Source organism: Leptinotarsa decemlineata, unplaced genomic scaffold (assembly GCF_025532065.1).
Source record: "Leptinotarsa decemlineata unplaced genomic scaffold, Ldec_3_MD MMD2_tig00000882_RagTag_RagTag, whole genome shotgun sequence".
In the NCBI taxonomy this organism is placed as follows: Eukaryota; Metazoa; Arthropoda; class Insecta; order Coleoptera; family Chrysomelidae; genus Leptinotarsa; species Leptinotarsa decemlineata.
Window position 1 is genome coordinate 12,120,366 of NW_027412556.1, and position 21,594 is coordinate 12,141,959.

Below are 21,594 nucleotides of genomic sequence, written 5' to 3' on the forward strand. Positions count from 1 at the left end.
GGATCTAGACCCGTTGGGATTGGTGAATAGTTTATCCCTAACTCTCCGATTGTGAAGTTCTTTGCTTTCATTTATTGTTAGTTTGCAGCTGTTGCGAGCATTACCAAACCTAGTTTGGTTTTCGACACTGGGATGTTTGCGCCACTGCCGGTAGGGTTTTTACAACAATTTTGTCTTGCCCCGTTTGAAAGTTATGAGGGGAAGGACTATTTACGTCAGGCACTGTATAATAATTAGTATTATTCACACACATGGTATAATTTGAATTCATAAAATATTTTTTACATCACAGTATATTTCAGGTTTCCTGATGCTACTAGATTTATCGGAAGAAAGAGGCGGTTCTATTATAGATATCAGATGGGGAAACCCTCAAGATTGCCACTTTCCATTGTTTCCATTTTTAGTTAATCCAGGATATCCATATGTTTCTTTGATGTACTTACTTATGTGGCTAGGTGGGTATGTAAATTTTCCTTACATAATATTTTGATTGTTTTGAACTAACGCTAACGATTTGCTTTATTACAGGAAGTTGCGGAATCATGCTAGGCTATAAATTCAGACTCAGCGTAATTCTATTTGGAGTTCCATATTGGTATATCTTTTTGATGGACAAATCTTTCTGGAATAACCATAGTTACCTCTTTGGAGTTGTGACAATACTGCTTATGGGATCATGTGCCAATCATTTTTTGTAAGATGTTTTTCAAACTCAATCCTGATTGGTTGAATTTCGAATTGGAGTCGATGAACTATATTGTGAGCGATAAAACTATTGAAAGTTGAACAAGACCTGAAACTCTTCAACTCTAGTTTATAAATAACGATGAGATTGGAACCTTTGGTATGAAAGTTGAATAACTTTTTTCGAGATCAATTGTCCTAAAACCAAACTGATATTTTTGCACTCGACGCGCGTTTCGCCAACAAAGTTAGCATCCTCAGGAGAAGAAAATTGATACCTAGTCTAGTTTGGTTAATCCTTATATACTAAAATTTGTTACCTGCGGTTGTATACCTGAAGTCCAATATGAAATTTCTCGGTAATTAACTACCTGCAAGTTCTTGGTAATTATTCTCTTCCTAACAGAAGATTAAAAAGTGGGCTAAACGGGATAGGTCCCTTATCGCCATTCATGCTGTTCTTACATTTTGCTATTTTTAGACTCTCACATGCATCGAGTAGCCTGGTGTCATGCACATGCTTAATCAGTTTCAGATTGTTTTCACCAATTCTGTGGTCCTTGTCTAGAGCATGTTGGGCGACACTGAATTTTTCTATCCTTCCGTATTTCATGTGTGCACAATGCTCCTTGAAGCGGATTTTAATCGCTCGTCGGCTCTGGCCGATGTATTTGCTGTTGAAATCTTGACAACTGATTTCGTAAATCCCCGACCTTTCTGTGTTTTCTAGTCTTTTGGATTAGAAGCTGTCGCCAACTTTGTTGGCGAAACACGCGTCGAGTGCAAAAATATCAGTTTGGGGTTAGGGCAATTGATCTCGAAAAAAGTTATTCTCGTTTATAGATTCACCACAAGGTTCAATTTTATGCCCTGTAATATTTTTGTTCACAGATTTTTATCACAGAATTTTTGAAAATCAAATGTGAATGCTGAACCGTTTAAATTTTGTTCTGAATAAATGTTGACGGATCAAAACCTTCAGCTAGATTCACTATAAATTTCTGCAACCGGACCAAACCACCACGAAAGAGTCCTCTTGTGAGGAAATCGACGAAATGTACCGAAAATTGTGTCAGCAGCAGCCGGCACTGGTCAACAGAATAGGTCCGATCATTCTCCACGACAACGCCCGTTCGCACGTTTCACAAATCACCGTCCGAAAATTAAACGAATGAAACGTCGAAGTTCTGCCTCATCCACCATACTTCCCAGATCTCTCGCCAATCGCGATAACCTCGATAACTTTCTCACCGGTGGAACCTTCACCAATCAGGACCAAGCTAAAACGGCCTTCGTCGATATCATCTAATCCCGAGCGATGAATGTTCATGCTGACTGAATTAATCGACTCGCGTTACGTTGGAAAAAGTGCACTAATTCAAATGGAGTATATTTCGAATAAATTGAATGAGTATTCACTGAGATAATATAATCCAAAGTAGACTCATAAAATGCATAAAACTTTTGTAATAACCTAATGAATTTATTGTATTTATGAAATGAGAATTGTCTCAGAGTTAATATTCATTAAAATTCACAGTATCATAACCAATAAATGTATTAAACTGAAGTGGTATAGTTCAATTATTCTTTTTAGCGGATACTTTTCGAATTGATTCGAAAGTATTATGAGATGTATTCTTCTCATTATTTTTCATTTTTAGCTCGATTGACGGCTATTTAGATGATTCAAAGCGAAACCGACATGTTCCATATTGGAATTATTTCATCCTGAAGTACCAATTTTTTATGTTATATTTTTTGGCTGGACTGAAAAAAACTGATGTCGAATGGCTGGAGGGTTATTCTATGAGTGACTTGGGAAAACATTGGGTTTTTGGACCATTTAGGTGAGTCATAATGGAAGGAAAAAAGAAAAGAATTGAAAAGTTTATTCAAATATAATAAAAAAATAGTACAATATCAAAGAATAAGATTATCGCAAACTCCATCACTATTCAGCAAAAATTGCAGCTATATATATATATATATATATATATATATATAAGGACAAATATCGTCCTGCTCTGGTGGTCGAGAAGGACTACATCAGGCTTATTAGCTTGTATGAGCCTGAGGGTGAGGAACGAATAGTTTCAATAAATCCGGCACCTCTCGTTCCCCACAACGGATTCAATATCCCCCGGTGCGTACGGCAACACCAGTGTCTCGTCAATTCCGTAAGAGTGCCGTAGATAATAATATAGCACTCTTAGGGCCATGTTATGTCGATGGATATAGGCCAAGACCGCATATGCTGGACATGCTGATCTCCAAGATCTCCAATGTTATTGAAGAAGATCCCTAGGCATTGGTTCATCCTTGTGTTTCCGCAGAAATGAGGTGATCTCTGCGGCTTTTATCTGTGACTCGGTTCGGTGACAGAGTTGTGGTCACCTCGCTCAATGTCGAAAACTATACCGAGTTCATCAGCTGCTCGGGCAGCTGCCCGAAAGAGAAATGCTCCAATTCCTGCTCTCTCATGAGCACGGACCATGCAGATAAGGGAATGCGAACTCCTGACGACTTTACAGGCTGTATCCAGTACCATTCTCTCATATAGACACTCCAAACTCAAAAGTCCACGGCCTCCCTGTTGTCGGGGCAAGTACAACCGTGGAACGTACGATTTGGGATGCAAACTCCTGTAGAGATGCATCATTTTTCGGGTCTTTACGTCGAGTTGATACAGCTCCTCCCGAGTCCACTTCACTACTCCAAACGAGTAGAGTAAGATTGGAACGACAAGCATATTTAATGCAGCAACTTTGTTCTTCCCCGACAGTTTCGATGACCAGATCTGTCGAAGTTTGTACTGATACTTGCCGTGGAGAGAGTTCTTCACTGATGTTACTTCTTGTGAGTGGCGTTGTTCCACCCCGAGGTAAGTATACGTCTCTCCGGCATCCAAATGGTGTAGGATGCTTCCATCTACGAGCTGCACATCCTCTTCGTAGTCCCCGCATCGTCCTGTTTTGAGATGGACCATTGCACATTTTTCTATCCCAAATTTTATACCGATAGCATGCCTGTACTCTTCCACCATCCTCAAGGACTGATGGAGATCCTTCTCTCCAGAGGCATAAAGTTTAAGTTCATCCATATAAAGCAAATGGGTGACATTGTGCCTCCGGTTTCCGAGGATGCCTCAATTATACCCTCGAGTATTTTTGAGCGCAACGGATAATGGCAATAGTGAGATGCAGAAGAGAAGGGGACTGAGGGAATCACCCTGAAATAAACCCCTTCTGAAAGTGGCCCACCCTGTTTGGACTCTTGTTTGACCAGATGTTATGATGAAGCGAGTTCGCCAAAGTGGTATCGGTTGTTCAATGCATCTCACTATTTTGATATATAACGCAAGGCATCTGAGCAAATGCAAGATGAGCTCATGCGATATTGTATCAAATGTATTACGGTAATCGATCCAGGTCATAGAGAGGTTACGCTTATATTGTATCGAGTCCTGCGTTACACATCTATCGATGAGCAGCTTCTCTTCACATCCAGCAACTCCTCTCTTCGACCCTCTCTCCTCATATATCCGCTCTAACACTCGGTCAACTGCGGTAGTATTATTATTATTATTATTATAATTATTGTCATTATATTATCAACTCCGGAATATTACTGGAGTTTTTCCCAACACCAAATCGTTATTTTTAACACCTCGACACGTGTTTCGATCACCAAGTGATCATCTTCAAAGAGGAAGATTAAATCTTTTAATCTTTTATCTTCCTCTTTGAAGATGATCACTTGGTGATCGAAACACGTGTCGAAGTGTTAAATATAACGATTTGGTGTTGGAAAAAAACTCCAGTAATATTCATTACTACACCAAAGGTTCCAAACAGTGTATCATAAATCAACTCAGGATGTAAAAATCTCTGAGGAAGCTAGCCACTCGCGCCAGCGCAACGTCAGGAAAAAATTTCAAAAATCTACGGCCTTCACACCCATAGAAAATAGTTATACTGAAAACCTCGGCAGCGAAAGCCTTTATTTTTTGCCTTGATTCACAAGAAAATCAGTTTTTCAAAAACTTTCAGTCATTGCAGCTCTTTCAAAAACAGTAATTAATTGTCATTATATAAGTTAAGCTTCTACAAGAAAAACTAAATTTATCATAGCGTTTTTCAGATTACTACTCACCTCCGGACAAATTGATTATATCATCATTCACTGGTTCGGGTTCCTACTGGATTTGACGATAGGATTTTGGATGTTGGTTGAATTCACGAGGCCAGTGGCAATGTTGTTTTGCGCCTGTTTCCATTTGATGAACTCACGGCTCTTCAGCATTGGTATGCATAGGTATTATGTTGGATTTGTTTTTTCGGAATTTTATAGCTGCAGAAGTTCTCGGTCTTTAATATATGAGAGATTGTTTAATAACACAGACACAACAGACATAAATTATAAAAACCATCTTTTTGGATTCTACTGTATTAATAAAACTCTCCAATAATATATCTCGTTAATTTATGAATTAATAAACGTTTCTATTGAGGAATCTGGTGAAACACGATTTTCAAAAAAATATATAGGAAAATGATTGGAAACTACATTGAAAATCTATAACGTATCCCAGTAACACTCTAATGTGAGTTTTCCAACGGACAGTTTACAAAATGGCAACACGTGTTTTACTATATAATGGGTTTTCCAAGCATGTTCATATTTAGTTATTTCTTCCTAATTATTGCTTTAGTTCTACCTATCCAATTGCTGATAATTCTACCTGAGTTAAGGTATATAATGATTAGAAACATTAGGAAATATATTTCACCAACAAACTCATTTTAATACAAGTATAAATTACCTGAAAATTACCTGTGTTCACGTATCCACTAATCGCTAATTTCAACATTGAAAACCATATTTAATAAAGGGGAATTCTTCAATTCTATTTGGTCATTCAGTACATGTTCCGAATTTCCGAAGCTATTGATTTCCGATCATTCCAAAATAATTCTCAAAAAGTAGCACGTCATAGTCTTAATTGAATGTATACCCCCTTACAAAAAAATTATTGCTAGATGTGGAATTGGTCTTTACATTCAAGACACTATTTCTTTAACGAAAGGTCCCCAGAGGATCTTTAGCAGCATCGGGAGTTAATTGGATCCCTGTGGATCGGTGTATATTGAAATCACGAGGGAGAGTGTAACAACCTGAGTTTCTGAATAAAAAAGGATTTGTCGCCTACGCCATACCGACAAATCAGTTGTGGAAGAATTCGCACACACAGAGGGTACTCACGTAATCGCGTTTGGAAAGGTACAAGGGCTTGATAGAACTCAGAGCTACTATTCAAGATTATGTATACCACCGGGTACCTCCATTGGAGTTAACTGGAGTCTCAAAACATTAATGTAATTTCTGCTGTGAGGATGAATAGAGCAATGTGATCGTTGCTTACCCTCAACAGTAACTATGCAGGTCTCCCCTTTTGAATTTTGACAACTAGTTTAGAATCCATTGATATCTGGAGCAATCACAAATAGTGTTTTTGTATCAGTAGTCAGTAATTTTGATATTTTATGACCGTTCTGGTATCTCAGATGAAGTATTGATAATTCAGGTAACATTCTTAGCAACATTGCTATTTTCTCCGGCAGCCAGGCGGCAATTAAAACGCTCAACTCATTTTTAGTCATCTCAAGACTCGTGGAAAGCTGTCTGAGCGCACTCAAGGAGCTAAGTACCCAAAATAGGGCCACTTTAGCTTCGGTACCCAAACATGAGGATCATAAGGCAACGAGGAGGTCGATATTCTAGCCCGTGAAGGCCCATCCAAGGCCATGATTGACCCAGAACTCTTCTGCGGGGTAGGTAGGTAGGTCTGAAGTGAGTGGGTCTGTTCGACCCTCCACCGTAACCCATAAGGGTTCATTGTGGCACACACCTATTCACACTCGGCCAAATAAACACAGCTTCTTAACGAATCCGATTAGTTTGTATGTTGAGTGGTCTTTCAGGTCAGATGGTGAGAGTACGGATCTGCCGAACTCAAAGAACCTGATTCGGTCCCCAGCGGGGCAGGCACAGAGTATATGCTCTGCAGTTTCATCATTTTCCAGACAGAGGCGACACACACTGTCTTCCGACAGTCCAAGTCTCTGCATGTGATGATTCAAATGACAGTGACCTGTAAGAAGGCCTGTTAGACATCGTAGTTCATCCCTACTGCAGTCCAACAACTGTTTGGAATCTAGCTTCGAAGGGTTGTAGCGTTTATAAAAACCTACTGTACTTTTCATTTAATTTTCATTTCACCGGAGGTAATCCTAATTGATTTTAAAGAAAGTTTCTGAGGAGTTGAGTGGTGAGCCGTGTGGTCCATTTTCAAGAACTAGAACGATATCGTTTCGGATATAGTTTCATGTATAAATTTTGAGAGTTCCATAAAAGGTTGCACTTCCTGAGGATTCTACTGGGTCACAACCACTTTTCCAGAACGAGCGACGCCATTTCCTTGAAGACGTTATTCGTGATTTTATTGGTTAACGGAACCCTTCATTTAAGAAGGTATGAAAATTCATTTCGAACCTTTCAATTGCGTATGAGATTCACCTTTTAGTGAATCGAACTTTTGAATGAATTTCCATTATGGAAATTGTCCAGTCCGATAAATGTTATTGTCTACGTCCACAAGATAGTCTAAGTCCATATTAATTATTAGAAGAGTACGTGCTCCAAGTCTGTCCCGTTCCTGATCGAAGAAAACTGCAGCTACAGCTCGACGAGAAACTGACAGGCAAATATTACTTACATTTGACTCATTTTTTTTTCGAAAATCACAACTTTTTGCTTCAGAAATACTGTTTTATTAACATGATACAATTATTGAATTTTGAGTTAATCCATTCATAATGTAAACCTGAACTGAGTATACTCTGGTGAGGTAATTTTAATACCATTCCTAATAGTTATTTTATGACAGGAATCTTATAAGTAATAATTTTCCTGATATTTTTACCTGGACTATCCTTAGGTAAATGAAAGCGTATTACGATCATTATTCGATTATTACAATTTGTTTTACACATGATTAAATGGCAAATTTGGAGTACATTCAGATTTTGATTTCTACCCGTATTCAATTTACCAGCCAATATTTTGTGAATGTCAAGTACCTTCAGAATATCTGATTTTTATAGTTTCATTTCATTGCCGTGGTTTAAAGAACTAAATTTGATTAGATTTGGTTTCACAGTCGACCAGATCATGTATCCATTCATTTTATCGACTGTGTGGCGCTCAACTTAAATCTTTATAAAACAAAATATTCAATTGCTGAAATTTCATGATACAGAAAATTTTCTTTGAACGAAATCCATAGTGCATACCGACGAAGAGCTGCCGTACGCATTGTGCCTATCTTTCGAGTAAATCTATTATAAGTTTTGTATTACATGAAAGATAGGGTCACAGGGTGAATGAACGCCTTGGAGTGAGTCAATCCTGCAAGAAGTCCATAACTCTTCTTGCCATCCAGGTGATAAGTGTTTGTTTGGCAAAGCCCAAAGCGATGGCAATGACAGGTTCTGGTCCAATGAAGCCATTTGCAGCACCCTCCTTTGCAAGAGAGTCAGCAGCTTCATTGCCTTCCAGGCCAGGAATCCAGACCAGAAACAATCTGTTCAATCTTCCTATCGAGGAGAGTCTTTTTTGGCAGTTTGCTACCAATTTAGACGTTGCTCGGTGGGAGCCAAGAGCTTCCAACGGCTCTTGACTGTCCGAGAATATTTTCATTGACTTGTGGGGTTGGATTTATCCAATCTCTCCGCACACAATTCAATAGCGTGAATTTCCGCTTGAAATACAGTCGCATAAGTTCCTAGGCAGGTAGAAGCTGTTTTTGATCCATCTGTGAATCAACAACTATCTGCTCTTAATATTTCCTTCTCCCGCAGGATCCAGTCCTCTCTACTTGGGAATAGTACTTTATAAGGCAGTTCGTAGTTGACAGTTCGAGGCATAAAGTCAGAGGTCATTTCCAGAATGCTGTGACTTCCAATGTCAACCAACGGTCTGTTGGTTGACATTGACCAAGAGACATTTTTTGTTAAGAATAAAACAGGCTATCGGAAATAAATTTTTAAATGGTAAACAAATAATAAGACAAAAAGTTACATTGTAAATAAATTTTAGGGGTTGCGTTTTCCACCCCTTACAACTATGGGGTAAACCAAATAAATTTCTGGATAAGTGTTTTTTTGGTAGTACAAAACATCAGGTTAATTTCAATATTTTAACTTTTTCAGTGCTTGTGAAAAAATTGTTATACAAATTTTATGTACCCCCTTTAAGGGACTGTATCTTAACAAGGGATGCTCCAATAAAATTTCTTTATATGAAAGATCCTATCTGTTTTTCGATGAGGAATCACCTCCTTGAATGTTTTACACTTATTCAGTTACACTCTGTATAATAACACTGATTGTTGAAATTTTAATTTTCAAAATCGATGGAATACATGCTGGGAGAGATTTCATCTTTTCAACTATATTCATCTTCATCACCTTGCATCGACAATGCTATATTCAATGCCGATTTTTAGGTATGTTTCCTTACGTCTGCCTAGCAACTATGCCGCTATTCTGCGATGAAACCTGGCCGAGAAAAATCCAATCCCTTTTCACTACGGACAACTTGGAAGCGGCCCCATCAGATTCGTGTATATACCCCATAGACGAAACGAGAATAGACCGGGATCTTGTGCGGAAACCTAGCTGGAAACACAAATTCGTGGCGACACTTTTAATGTGCCATTGTGGACTGCAAGCCTTTTTGCCGTACTCTCATTTCATCACAAAGGTCAGTAGTTAATCGGGTTGCGAATTACATCGCTTTATGTTAGGGCAGCTTGAGGGTAATTGTACCGGACTGCTGCTGGTGCAATTGAATTTGCTGAGATATCGGGGTTAACTGGACCCGTATAATAGGGAAGTGCGTTAGAAAGGGCATTTTAGATTGCAACAGATGAGTAATATTTATGTATCCAGTCTGATCCAAATTAAGTGCCCACCATTTGTAACTATGATTTATTGACAATACGAATTCGTTAAATTGGCAAACTTGTAATATTTTTCACTCATCACTACATAACACATTGGGTTGAGTAGTCCCGGTCCTGAGTAAGAAAACGCGTTTTTTTTGTTTGTTCAAAATTGGCTTTTTCTATCAAGTAATCTCCATGGAGAGTCACACAATCATTCCACTGCCGCTCTTTCATTTCGATACCATTTTTGTAGAATGTGGAAAAGTTTCTGAATTTTAAAAATTGATAAAGGAGTACCACAAGTGTCGGTATTGGGGCCCCAACTCGTCAGTCTATATACTTGCAATTTTCTCAAGCCTTTCCTATCATGCCTGCAGCACTATTATGCTGATGATAATTATATTTGTCATTCAAACATGAAGAATACTCTCAGGCTATTATAGTAAAACCAATAATGATTGAGAGTAAAGCACGTTGTCATATCTAAATTTTACGTTACCAGTTTATAGCAGAATCAAAATATAGTAAGCAGTAGAGTTGTAGGTTGTGGCAAATTATAGATAATACACAATACTAGTACGATTAAAAGGTATTATTTATGACAAAAATCAGTAATGAGCTTGTAATGAGTAATACTTATACATTTCCTGATTACTGATCAGTTAAAATTCATTATTTTCTGTATAGTGTTAGATATTTATTACAACTAGTGACAACGCTGTACGTAACGATATTTCTGTCTTTGTCACTTTGCCGTAACTTCCATCTCATCGTTGCAGTCCTCACTAATGTACTTGCAGCCATGAGCGTATCATTGGTTTGTGAATTATACAGCGTGAATTGTACGTTTTACAGTTAAGTTAGTCAGCAATGGACGTGTTGTGATAACAATTGGTGAAAATAATAGTGCTAATAAGTGTTTAAGCGTTACATAATTACATTTCTACACCGTTCTCAAACTACTCAAAAAATGGGAGACATGGTCGGGCCTTCCATGTCGAATTTGGTAGTTGTAGTACCAATTAGTACTATGTTGCTGTATCGCTGCTGTTTCATCACGATCGGTTGAGCGATGTAGAAGTTTATCACTTACCAACCAACCAACAAACCAACCAACAAACATCCATTTTTATATATCAGATCAGCATTGCACCCGTGCGGGGCCGGGGTGGCTCACTGGTATACATATAAACGCGTGCGATTGCTGCTCATCGCTGAAGTGTTATAGGGCGAAGCGCGGCCATCGACGCGGCATTTACAAGCACGCAGACCCAGGTCCCCGGCCGGTACTACCGCAACCACTATGTCTCTGCATTTTAAATCTGTAATATCTTCGAAAATATCAATTTAAATTACATGCTGTAAAGGGCGATATTGATCTACATCAAATGCACAATGTATTCAAGGTACTTAAGTGGATAAGGATTATTGCCGTATTGCTTAGAATCGCTTCGTAACTACGCCAATATTTCCCGAGGATAAAAAATGGTTATTGAGATAGACGGATACCATCCCGGACTTTTTTGTAGACCTTTTTAAGGTCTGTAATACATTTTTTGACCTATCTCGTAGGGTTCAGTTAGCGTTTGCAATGTGAGCAAAAAAATGGGTTAATTCACGACATCACATTAGAAACCTCTCAAGGATAAAAATGGTTATTGTGGGTGATCCCTAAGAGATAGACATATACCATCGCGAACTTTTTTGTAGACTTTTTTATGGTATACAGTACTGTAGTACATTTTTTGACCCATCTCGTAGTGGTCAGCCAGCGTTTGAATGTGAGCGCACTCTTAGCATCAAAATCCATTGCGTAGTTTTGAAGATCCAAGCATACATAGGGTATGACAGCGGAAAGCGACTTTGTTTTATACTAAGTAGTGCACCCGTGCGGAGCCGGGGCGTTTCGCTAGTTCAGATAATAAAAATAAACGAACAAACAAATGAGGAACGTCTTTTCCACTCATTGAACAAAAAAACTTGTTTCTAGCAAGACATATTTTTTTGAGACTAGTCTGTGAATGCGAAATGTTACCAAAGTATAAAATGTATGAGACCATCAGAAAAAATAATATTTTTATGTATTCATTTGCTTTCTGGAAACACCTGAAAGATATAAAAAACAGTCGATATAGGAGTAATGATTATTTTTGCGGGCAATATACCTACTGATTGATTTTTCACAAAGTTGAAACTTTCAGACAACGAATTGTTTGGGTAATGAGTGCATGGAAGTGACTGTTTTCAGTCCGTTGGGAATCACATTGCGAGACATGAGACCCAGAGAGATGTAGTTTTTCATTAGTAGGCTTCATTAGTAAGCAAGCGAGTGATTTTTATTTCTAGTCTATATTTGAGAATTATTTTAGAAATACAGAGATATCGGCAATGTAATATTTAGGTTACACTGCATAAAGTTTCAGTTGGATCACTTGCGATAACTGGATCAGAACTTGTTCCTTGCGGAACCACAAACTCAGTATATTTAAAGTCACTGTAGTGATCATTCATCCTCTTCAAATAAGTTCAAAAACAGGCTTCAAAATATCTTCTGATGGTTGCCTTTCCACTTTTCTATCTTTAAAAAAAAATAACTCTATACAAAGATGTGTAGATCATGCAAAGAAGTAACTTTCAGACACAAACTGGAAGAAAAAGCTCCCTTGAAATATCAACTTTCATATAAACATTGAATTACACGAAAGAAAAATGCTTTCGAAACAACAACGAGTACTTTCATATGCACAATGAATTATACAAAAAACTTTTTTTGGGAAAGAGAATCTTCCAAAGAAAGGAAGGATTAATCAATTTGAAAATAAGTAACTCCATACATTTTCCCAAAAAATTAATCACTCCTAAAAATATAACCCTTTCAAATCACAAAAAACTTTCTCTATTCAGTTTGTATTCCAAACATTCGTTATGGAATTGATTAGGATAGCATACAATATAGTAAATGAAGGAGGTTAGGTTAGGTCTGAAATGAGTGGGTATATTCGACCATTCACCGCAACCCGCAAGAGTTTATTGTGGCTCACACCTATTTACACTCGGCCAAATAAGCCCAGCATCTTAACGAACTATTAGTTTGTATGGTGAGTGGTCTTTCAGTCAGATGGTAAGAGTATGGCTCTGCCGAACTCTAAAAACCTGGTTCAGTCCCCAGAAAGGCAGGTGCCATAAAGTAAATGCTCTGCTGTTTCCAAACAGAGGCGACACACATTTTCTTCCGACAGTCCAAGTCTCTGCATATGATGTTTCAAATGACAGTGCTTTGTAAGAAGGCCTGTCAGACATCGTAGTTCTTCCCTACTGTAGTCCAACATCTCTTTGGTATCAAGCTTCGAAAGGAAAATAAACGCCTTGGAGTGAGCCAATTCTGGAAGATTCTGCCAGAAGTCCATAAATCTTCTTGCCATCCAGGTGTTCAAGGTTTGTTTGGCAACGCCTAAAGCGATGCCAATGACAGGTTCTGCTCCGATGAAGCTGCTTGCCGCACCCTCTGCAAGGGAGTCAGCAGCTTCGTTGCCTTTCAGGCCAGTATGGCCAGGCATCCAGACCAGAGACAATCTGTTAAGTCTTCCTATCGGGGAGAATCGTTTTTGGCAATTTGCTACCAATTTAGATGTTGCTCGGTAGGAGCCAAGAACTACCAACGCTGCTTGACTGTCCGATAATACTTTTATTGACTTGTGTGTGAGGTTGGATTTATCCAATCTCTCCACACACAATTCAATAGCGTAAATTGAATACAGTCGCCTTGAAATACAGTCGCCTAGGTTCCTAGGCAGGTTGATATCTCTGTCCTGGGTCTGCGACTAAAAACACCTGCACCAGAACCGGAAGGTGTTTTTGATCCATCTGTGAACCAACAACTATCTGCTATTGATATTTCCTTCTCCCGGAGGATTCAGTCCTCTCTACTCGTAATCATTCATTCGCTCATTTGATTCAATCCCAGCCATATGAATCTTGTTTGAATTGAAAGGGGTATATTTTTTGATTAACAAGGCATAAGTAATTCGATTTTGTTTGTAAATGCAATGCCATCATGCAATATATCAATCTTGAGGTAAGCAAAAGCAATGTTATAACGTGGCGCAGCAAAATAGTAAATATCGATGAAGAATATTAGGTGCCTTGGTGAAATCGATTTTCTATTCGAGGAGTCGACACCGATGCTAGATCAGTGCTTTGTTCGTCTTGAATGAACGAGGATTGAGTTTTCTATCAATCCCAGAAATGTCGTTCTTGTGAAATACACTTTCATACTCACTTGTTCAGCTGCAAAAACCTATTATTTCATTTTCATAGGGCTATAACAACTGGACTAACGGCTTATATGGCTATTCTTGGGATATGATGGTTCACTCATGGGACACCATATTGGTGGTGGTGAAAGTGATAGATAATGATACTGATAGAGAGCATTTCATCGACGCTGGTGCTTGGACCCATAATGACAGGTGGAGCAAACATGCCGACATGGGCGTCCAGTATGCGCAGTGCTTGAAGAAAAACCTCATTGCTGGATTCGAAGGTGTGTAAAAATATAGAAAAGGTTTTTATACTAACTCCTATACATATATATATATATATATATATATATATATATATATATATATATATATATATATATATATATATATATATATATATATATATATATATATATATAAATCAGGAATATGAAGTGTGACGTTATTTTTGTGGTATGTGTAGTTCAGTTGGATTTGTGGTGATTAGGGGAAATGTATATGTTGTGTATTGCTTTTACCATCTTCATTTCACAAATTGCTCTGAATATGCGATTTTTTCTATAACTTTTTCAATGATATTCAACTCCTCTTTCATATTATGCTATCGCACCATTTACAGAAATGTAGTTAAACTAGCCAAAAGCAAATATAAAAGTAGAATGAATAAAGCTACGAATAAATCAAAAGAAACTTGGTGTAGCATTAATGAACTTACTGGCAAGAGACACAAAACATTTGTTCCGTTTTCTCCTACTGAACTTGATGACTTATATTGCTCTATTGCGGAGGACTTGACGAAAAATATAAAAGCAGCCGGTGACACCTTAGACTATGTAAATATTGAAGTTACGAACACCTTTATATTATATGATACAAATATTACCGAACTGTATGAAACATTATTTTCCATTAAAAATAAAAACTCCACAGGCTCAGATGAAATCTCTATAAAAATCCTAGAAAATATTCCGATAAGAATACTCTATATATTAGTTGGTCTAATAAATAATTCATTTAGAGGAGGAATCGTTCCAGTTTTTTTGAAGAAGTCAATTATGTTAGCACTGCCAAAGGGAGAAGTCATCAATGGTCCATCAAGTCTTCGTCCAATATCTCTAATCTCTACAATGGCTAAATTGATAGAAAAATTAGTCAAAATAGAACTCCTTGGCTTCCTGAATGAAAACAAAATAATAAGTGATTGCCAGTTTGGTTTTCAAAAGCAAAAAAACACTTCCGATGCCATATTTTCACTTCTTTACAATGTTTATTCCAACATAAATGACAAAGACACAGTGGCTGCGGTCTTCTGTGATATAGCCAAAGCATTTGATTGCGTGAATCATAAATTTTTTTACGGAAACTCGGTAGATATGGTATAACTGGAATAAGTCTTAAGTGGTTTGAGTCATACTTAGCAGATCGCACCCAGATGGTCAAAATCACTTCATACTTAAATGATGGTAAAATTAATTGCGGCGTCCCACAAGGTTCGGTACTAAACCCACTTTTATTCTTAATTTACATTAATGACCTATCGTCTATAAACATCCAAGGAAAATTTACTGTATTTGCTGATGATACTACAATTTTATGGCATGCTCCTAACAACTATACGTTTAATGAAGTTATTGAGAATGACATCACGAAAGTGAAAGACTGGTTTGACTCAAATCTCTTGAGCTTGAATTTATCAAAAACAAAAGTATTGTCCTATCGTTGCCAGATTCCAGCCGTACATCTAAATAATATTCAAATTGACAACGTACCAACATCTAAATTCCTTGGCTTGTTCATTGACAATAATTTAAAATTCAACAAGCATGTAGATACTTTAAAATCGAAGCACTCCTCTGAATGTTATGCAATACGAGTAACTGCATTTGAGCTCGGATCTGCAGAAGATAGAATAGTTTATCATTCCTTTTTTGAATCCCATCTTCGTTATGGTATTTGCTTTTGGGGTGTGTGTTCTACCACATGCCTTCAATCAGTATTACTAATACAAAAACGTGCAATACGATGCATATGCCAAGCCAAGCCTAGGGACACTTGTCGGCCTCTTTTTTCCTCTAACAGAATCCTAACTGTGGTCTCCTTATTTATATATGAGATAATCTGCCTTCTCTTCAAAAATAGGGTATTGTTTAACAACTTGGACGAGCCAATGTATCAAACCAGGCAAAGATTCAGCTTTAAATTACTGCTGCCTTCTTCGACCCTAGTTAAAGATTCCATTATTTACAACGGTCTCAAAATGTTCAATCACCTTCCTCAAGCTATAAGAACCATAAATGACCTTAGAGCTCTCAAGAAAGAGTTGAAAGACTTGCTTTCTATGAGATCTTATTATAGCTTAGCAAAATTCTACGATGATAATTTTAATTGAGAAGAATGACTGTAATATCTTCGGTATTTTTATGATTGAATTTAGTTCAAATTGATTTATTTAATTTTTTTGACCATGTTCTTATATTATTTATTATTTACGTGTCTGTTTTCAGTTTATGTCATCACTTACTTTTAGTGATTTTACTTTTGTGATACTTTTGTGATTTCCTGTATATGTTATTTATATTTCGCACAAGGCTTTGTCAATAAGAATTTATTCTTCAGCCAATGAACATATTTGAATTTGAATTTGAACTGACTATCTCTTTTTTGATGCCAGCGTGGTGATTAAATTTGTAGTGGAAATATCTGTTATCAAACTTTTCGTTTTCCAGGAAAATCCCATCTGGGGCATTCTACTGCAATATCTTCGAAATTCACATCTGGCAACATCTCCATTTATCTCGACGTTTGGTGCTCTTTGAACAAACGCTTCCAGCAACGAATGTTCGATCCAAACTACGACTTGCTGAAAGCCAACTGGTCACCATTTCAGCCGGTAGAATGGCTTCTGCCTGTGTTGTGGCAGTACAGCGATTTTAGAAAGAAAATGGACGAAATCAGCAAAGAGGTGCATTCCTGGTCCAACGATAGTGACGTATTATTCATAGCGGATTTTCCAGGTAGGTATGTAGCAGCATCAAAATGCTTCAAGAAAGAAGAAGTACAACACCCATAAAACTGGTATCACTTCAACACTCTAAAAAATCGAATTGCACACTAACATTCCGACGCTCAAACCTTACAATTCTCTGAACACTTATAAGACTTTTCATGCCCCCAATATTCTCTACTCTCAACATTCATGATATACATAAAACATATCCAACATGCAAAACTTTCACAACCCTTAATTCTGGCGACTTTCATGAGGACTCTTGTATTGCCGCAGAAGTAGAATGATCTCTGTGGCTTTTATATGAGCCTTTTGCTGAACGGGATCCAACTCCGTGACAGAGTTGTGATCACCTCGTTCACTGTCGAAAACTAAACCGAGTTCATCAGCTGCTCGGGCAGCTGCCCTGAAGAGAAATGCTCCAATTCCTGCTCCCTCATGGTTACGGATCATGCAGAGAAGGGGATCCGAATTCATGACAACTTTTCAGGCTATATACAGTACCATTCTGTCATGTAGACACTCCAAACTCAAATGTCAACGGCCTCCCTGTTGTCGGGGGAAGGGCAACCGCGAAACGGACGATTTGGGATGCAAATTCCTATCATTATTATTATTATTACTATTTTTTTTCCACCGTAATGTGCGCTGGTCAGGCCCTATCCCCCGAAGCCTCGATACATTCGGGAGGGCGCGCCAGCATTATCAACCAATGACCACTCCCCACACCATGGGGTAAGTGATCATTGGGTCCGAGATTCATGTGCCCTGTGCAAGCGCAGTGAGCCAAGAATGACAGCCTTCTGCATCTGTGCGGCTAAGATTTCTGCCTTAGTGCGGCAAGCCGGTATGAGTTTAAGATTCGAAAGTAGAGAGGACATCATTCCACCAAGGACTCCAATAATCAGAACAACCATCTTGACAGAGTGATCTGGATAGAGTCTGCGGAGTTCGAAGAGAAAATCTCGATATTTTATCCGTTTTTCCTCCTCTTTTCTGACGATATTCGTCTCGCCGGGAGCTGAAAACTCCACGACAAATATCGTTTTGGTCTGGTGGTCGAGAAGGTCTACATCAGGCTTATTAGCTTGTATGAGCCTGAGGGTGGGGAACGAATAGTTCAATATCCCCCGGAGCGTAGGGCAACACCGGTGTCTCGTCAATATCGTAAGAGTGTCGTAGATGGCATATGCTGGATATGCTGATAGCAAGTGAATTAGGGTCTCGGGCGCCTCGCGGCAGGCCCTGCACCTTGTGTCAGGAAGCTCTATACCCATCACGCGACTGCGGTAGACTAAGGTGTTGAAGACACCATCCTGGCAAACCATGATGAAACCCTCAGTTTCCGACTTCAGCCCACTTGACCTGAGAAAAGCGAACGTCAGGCTCTTTGATAAGCTCTCTGTTGAAAGCTTCGAACTGCGATAGGGCTGGAGTGTCTAAGTTGAGTGGCTGCGGGTGTTCATAGATATCCTTCCAGAAGGATTCCACCTGATCAGCGGTCGGCGGATTATCCACAACACGTGGAGACTCTTGGAATAACCGAGAAGGTTTCTCGCGCAACCTGAGGTTTTCCGCGATACTTCTCGCTCGCCTCACTAGTGACTTCTTAGCAGCCACTAGCATTCATATCCTATCAAGGCAGTGCTGTTTGGTGGTCAGCAGCACGACTTGGCTAAAAGTGTGATGGATACGGCGTAGATTGGCGGCTATTTGCCGCACAGCGGGCGTGAAAGGCCTATTGGTCGCCCTGTAATCCATCACACATTGGATACGAGACGCGTGTTGTCTCGCCGACGTGATATTAGCCTCCATCTTGTGTACATGACGTTCAATCTTCCGAACCACAAGACCAGGATTTCGTCCTTCCCATTCGGAAAGCGATTGGACGACGTTAAACACGGCGGTGTTGATTTGCCAGACGTCAGCCTCTTCTGTTAGAACACTATGAACCTCCGCATCCAAACGAGCCAGTTCTTGTGGCTTTAGGGGCTCAATCCTGTGGAGCACCCTGCGTGTTCTGATTGTCGTCTCCATTGGTGGTATGATGCGAGTCTCCTCTCCAGCCGTGCCAACGAGTGGTAGAACTGTCACTTCTACCAGTTCTTTAGCAGGCTGGGAAAGAGCTAAATAGCCCTGCCGCCGAAGATAAGATACATAATCCTTAAGGTTTTGGGCGGAAAAAGCGGCATGCTCCGGATGTGTTTCACACCACACAGCATGCAATCTCGCCATGTACCCTCTTCGCGCGGGCTCTCTACTCTCGTAGCAATGCATAGGGCTATCTCTCAGCTCATGCGTCCACTCAAAGCGTCCGTTTTCGTTGCCAAGATTGTCATTAGTAGGCAAATCATCGTTATGGGCCCCACCACCTTGCCTCTGACGCCTCCGAGCGGGTCGTCGATTGTGGGGGCCCCTTTCTTGATCTCTGGGAACCAAGTGTTGGGTCCACCGGGTGGTTAGCCCTGTGGACCCACGGCCGGCACCGGAGGGAGAATAGAGTTCTCCTTCCCGGGTGCGCCTGGGCTGCCGGTCCGGTTTTGCACCAGTTGCTCGGGTAAGTGGTGTCGCAACTCACCAAAGGCCATGGGTGTTAGTGCTGCTTATTATTACTATCATTTTTTTTTCACCGTAGCGTGCGCTGGTCAGGCCCTATCCCCCGAAGCCCCGATACATTCGGGAGGGCGCGCCAGCATTATCAACCAATGACACTTCCCACACCGTGGGGTATGTGATCACTGGGTCCGAGAATCATGTGCCCTGAGCAAATGCAGTGAGCCAAGAATGACAGCCTTCTGCATCTGTGCGGCTAAGATATCTGCCTTAGTGCGGCAAGCCGATGTGATTTTGAGATTCGAGAGTAGAGAGGACATCATTCCACCAAGGACTCCAATAATCAGAACAACCATCTTATTATTATTATTATTTTACAACACTCTATTATACCTGTAACACACTCAATATTCATAACACTCATAAACATCTCGACATTCTCAATATTAACAACTCTCACAATAATTCTTACACTACTATACAGCACTTACATGAACAATACTTGTAACACAACAATCACCACTCACAAAAATTATCAGTTATTATAAAATGACAAGAAAACGACTCACAACACTAACAGAAATCACTCCAATAACACTAATACACCCACAATTCTCAACACTCGCAGCATTCGTAGCACTTACCGCATTCACAACACTTACTATACTCAACCTACACAATACTCACAACCCAAACAACACTCATTTCTATGAGGTATAGAATTTTTTTCATATTTCTGTCCGTTTTCGAAATATTCAAGGTGGGATTATCCCATTTCCTGTATATTTTTTCGTAGGCCTGTTCCTAGAGAATTTCATCAATGAAGACTTCGAAAACGTAACTCTAACTATCATGGAAGGAGAAGTTGTCTACGAGGTTGAAATTGGAAACAGCCTTCAATCTGTAGGAGTGAAATTGAGCAGGGGACAAAGCACCTCCGTCGAAGTAGGAATTTTCCATAAAATACATACCATAAGTAAAACGCCATCTTGTTACATGTATACTTTCACTAGAACGAGCAAAGAAGATGGGAAATAACCTATGGAAAACAAACGGTCTCGAAGGTACTCTCCTTTTCCTCTCATAGAAGACATCGGGTCGAAAGTAAAATCAGCTGTTTCGATGTGGGGCCATTTTGTGAACTCTGTTTTATATATTTTGTTTGGAAAACCCTATGACTTGCGTACGATAATAGAGAATGATGAATATTGAAATTGTTTTATTTTGACCATTTTTCAATAGATACCACCAGCCTGGAAAAAAAATCTGATTTCGGTAACGTCACCAAACACAATAACTTGTGACCATCCGAAGTGTAACATAAACATAAACTCTCGCACACACACATAAGAATTAGGATACCCCAAACACTCCCAACACTCTAGTAATACTTTCAACGAACAAAATGCTAACTTTTCCACAACAGTTTTACTCTTCAAAGAAGTCAGGAATATCATTTCTAATGTCAATCACCTTCAACAGGAGCCAGTTTCATTACACCCATTATGGTTTCATGATCACCATGACATATAGTATGGCTGATATCTCACTGACTTTTTTGAAACAGTCACCTCCCAAAAATAATATGGACCTTCTTGTGACCAAACATTTCACTTCTGCCATTTTCAACATTAACCACTCTTCAAAAAAGTCACCTGAGTAGACGTCCTTCTGATATCAATCACCTTTAACAAGAGCCAGTTACATTACATCCATTATCGTTTTATGATTACCATGAGTTACTACCCACAAATGAAATGGACTTTCTTGTGACTATACATTTCACTTCTACCACTTTCAATATTGACCACTCTACAAAAAAATCACTTAAAGGAGTCATCTAAAGAAATCTTGACATATAGTATGGCTGATAATCACCGACTCAGTCACCCCCCACAAATTACATGGACCTCTTTCTGATCATTCATTTTACTTTTGCCACTTTCAACATTGACCACTCTTCAGGAAAGTCACTTGAAAAAACAACATCTTTCCAGAATGGCCACTTCTGATGTCTGATAACAGCATTCAAAACAGCCACATTCAAATTCCTGACGAATATGACTCACAAGGGT

At 39.1% G+C, this 21,594-nt stretch overlaps 1 protein-coding gene across 3 annotated transcripts in view; it reads left to right on the forward strand.

Annotated features, from left to right (window-relative positions):
- The window catches only part of GC (gamma-glutamyl carboxylase), a 36,497-nt gene extending 15,770 nt beyond the window's left edge, over positions 1–20,727 (forward strand). Inside the window, exons 2-9 of one of the 3 annotated variants that reach the window (XM_074175022.1) lie at positions 303–458; positions 532–697; positions 2,352–2,537; positions 4,831–4,994; positions 9,257–9,513; positions 14,015–14,240; positions 16,686–16,973; positions 20,316–20,727. In XM_074175022.1, the coding sequence (XP_074031123.1) occupies positions 303–458; positions 532–697; positions 2,352–2,537; positions 4,831–4,994; positions 9,257–9,513; positions 14,015–14,240; positions 16,686–16,973; positions 20,316–20,557 (1,685 nt within the window). In that variant the 3' untranslated portion in view covers positions 20,558–20,727. Of the gene's footprint in view, positions 1–302; positions 463–531; positions 698–2,351; positions 2,538–4,830; positions 4,995–9,256; positions 9,514–14,014; positions 14,241–16,685; positions 16,974–20,315 lie in introns of those variants that run through there. The other 2 variants (XM_074175023.1, XM_074175024.1) reach the window with 2 other exon arrangements.
- Positions 20,728–21,594: the final 867 nt, after the last annotated feature.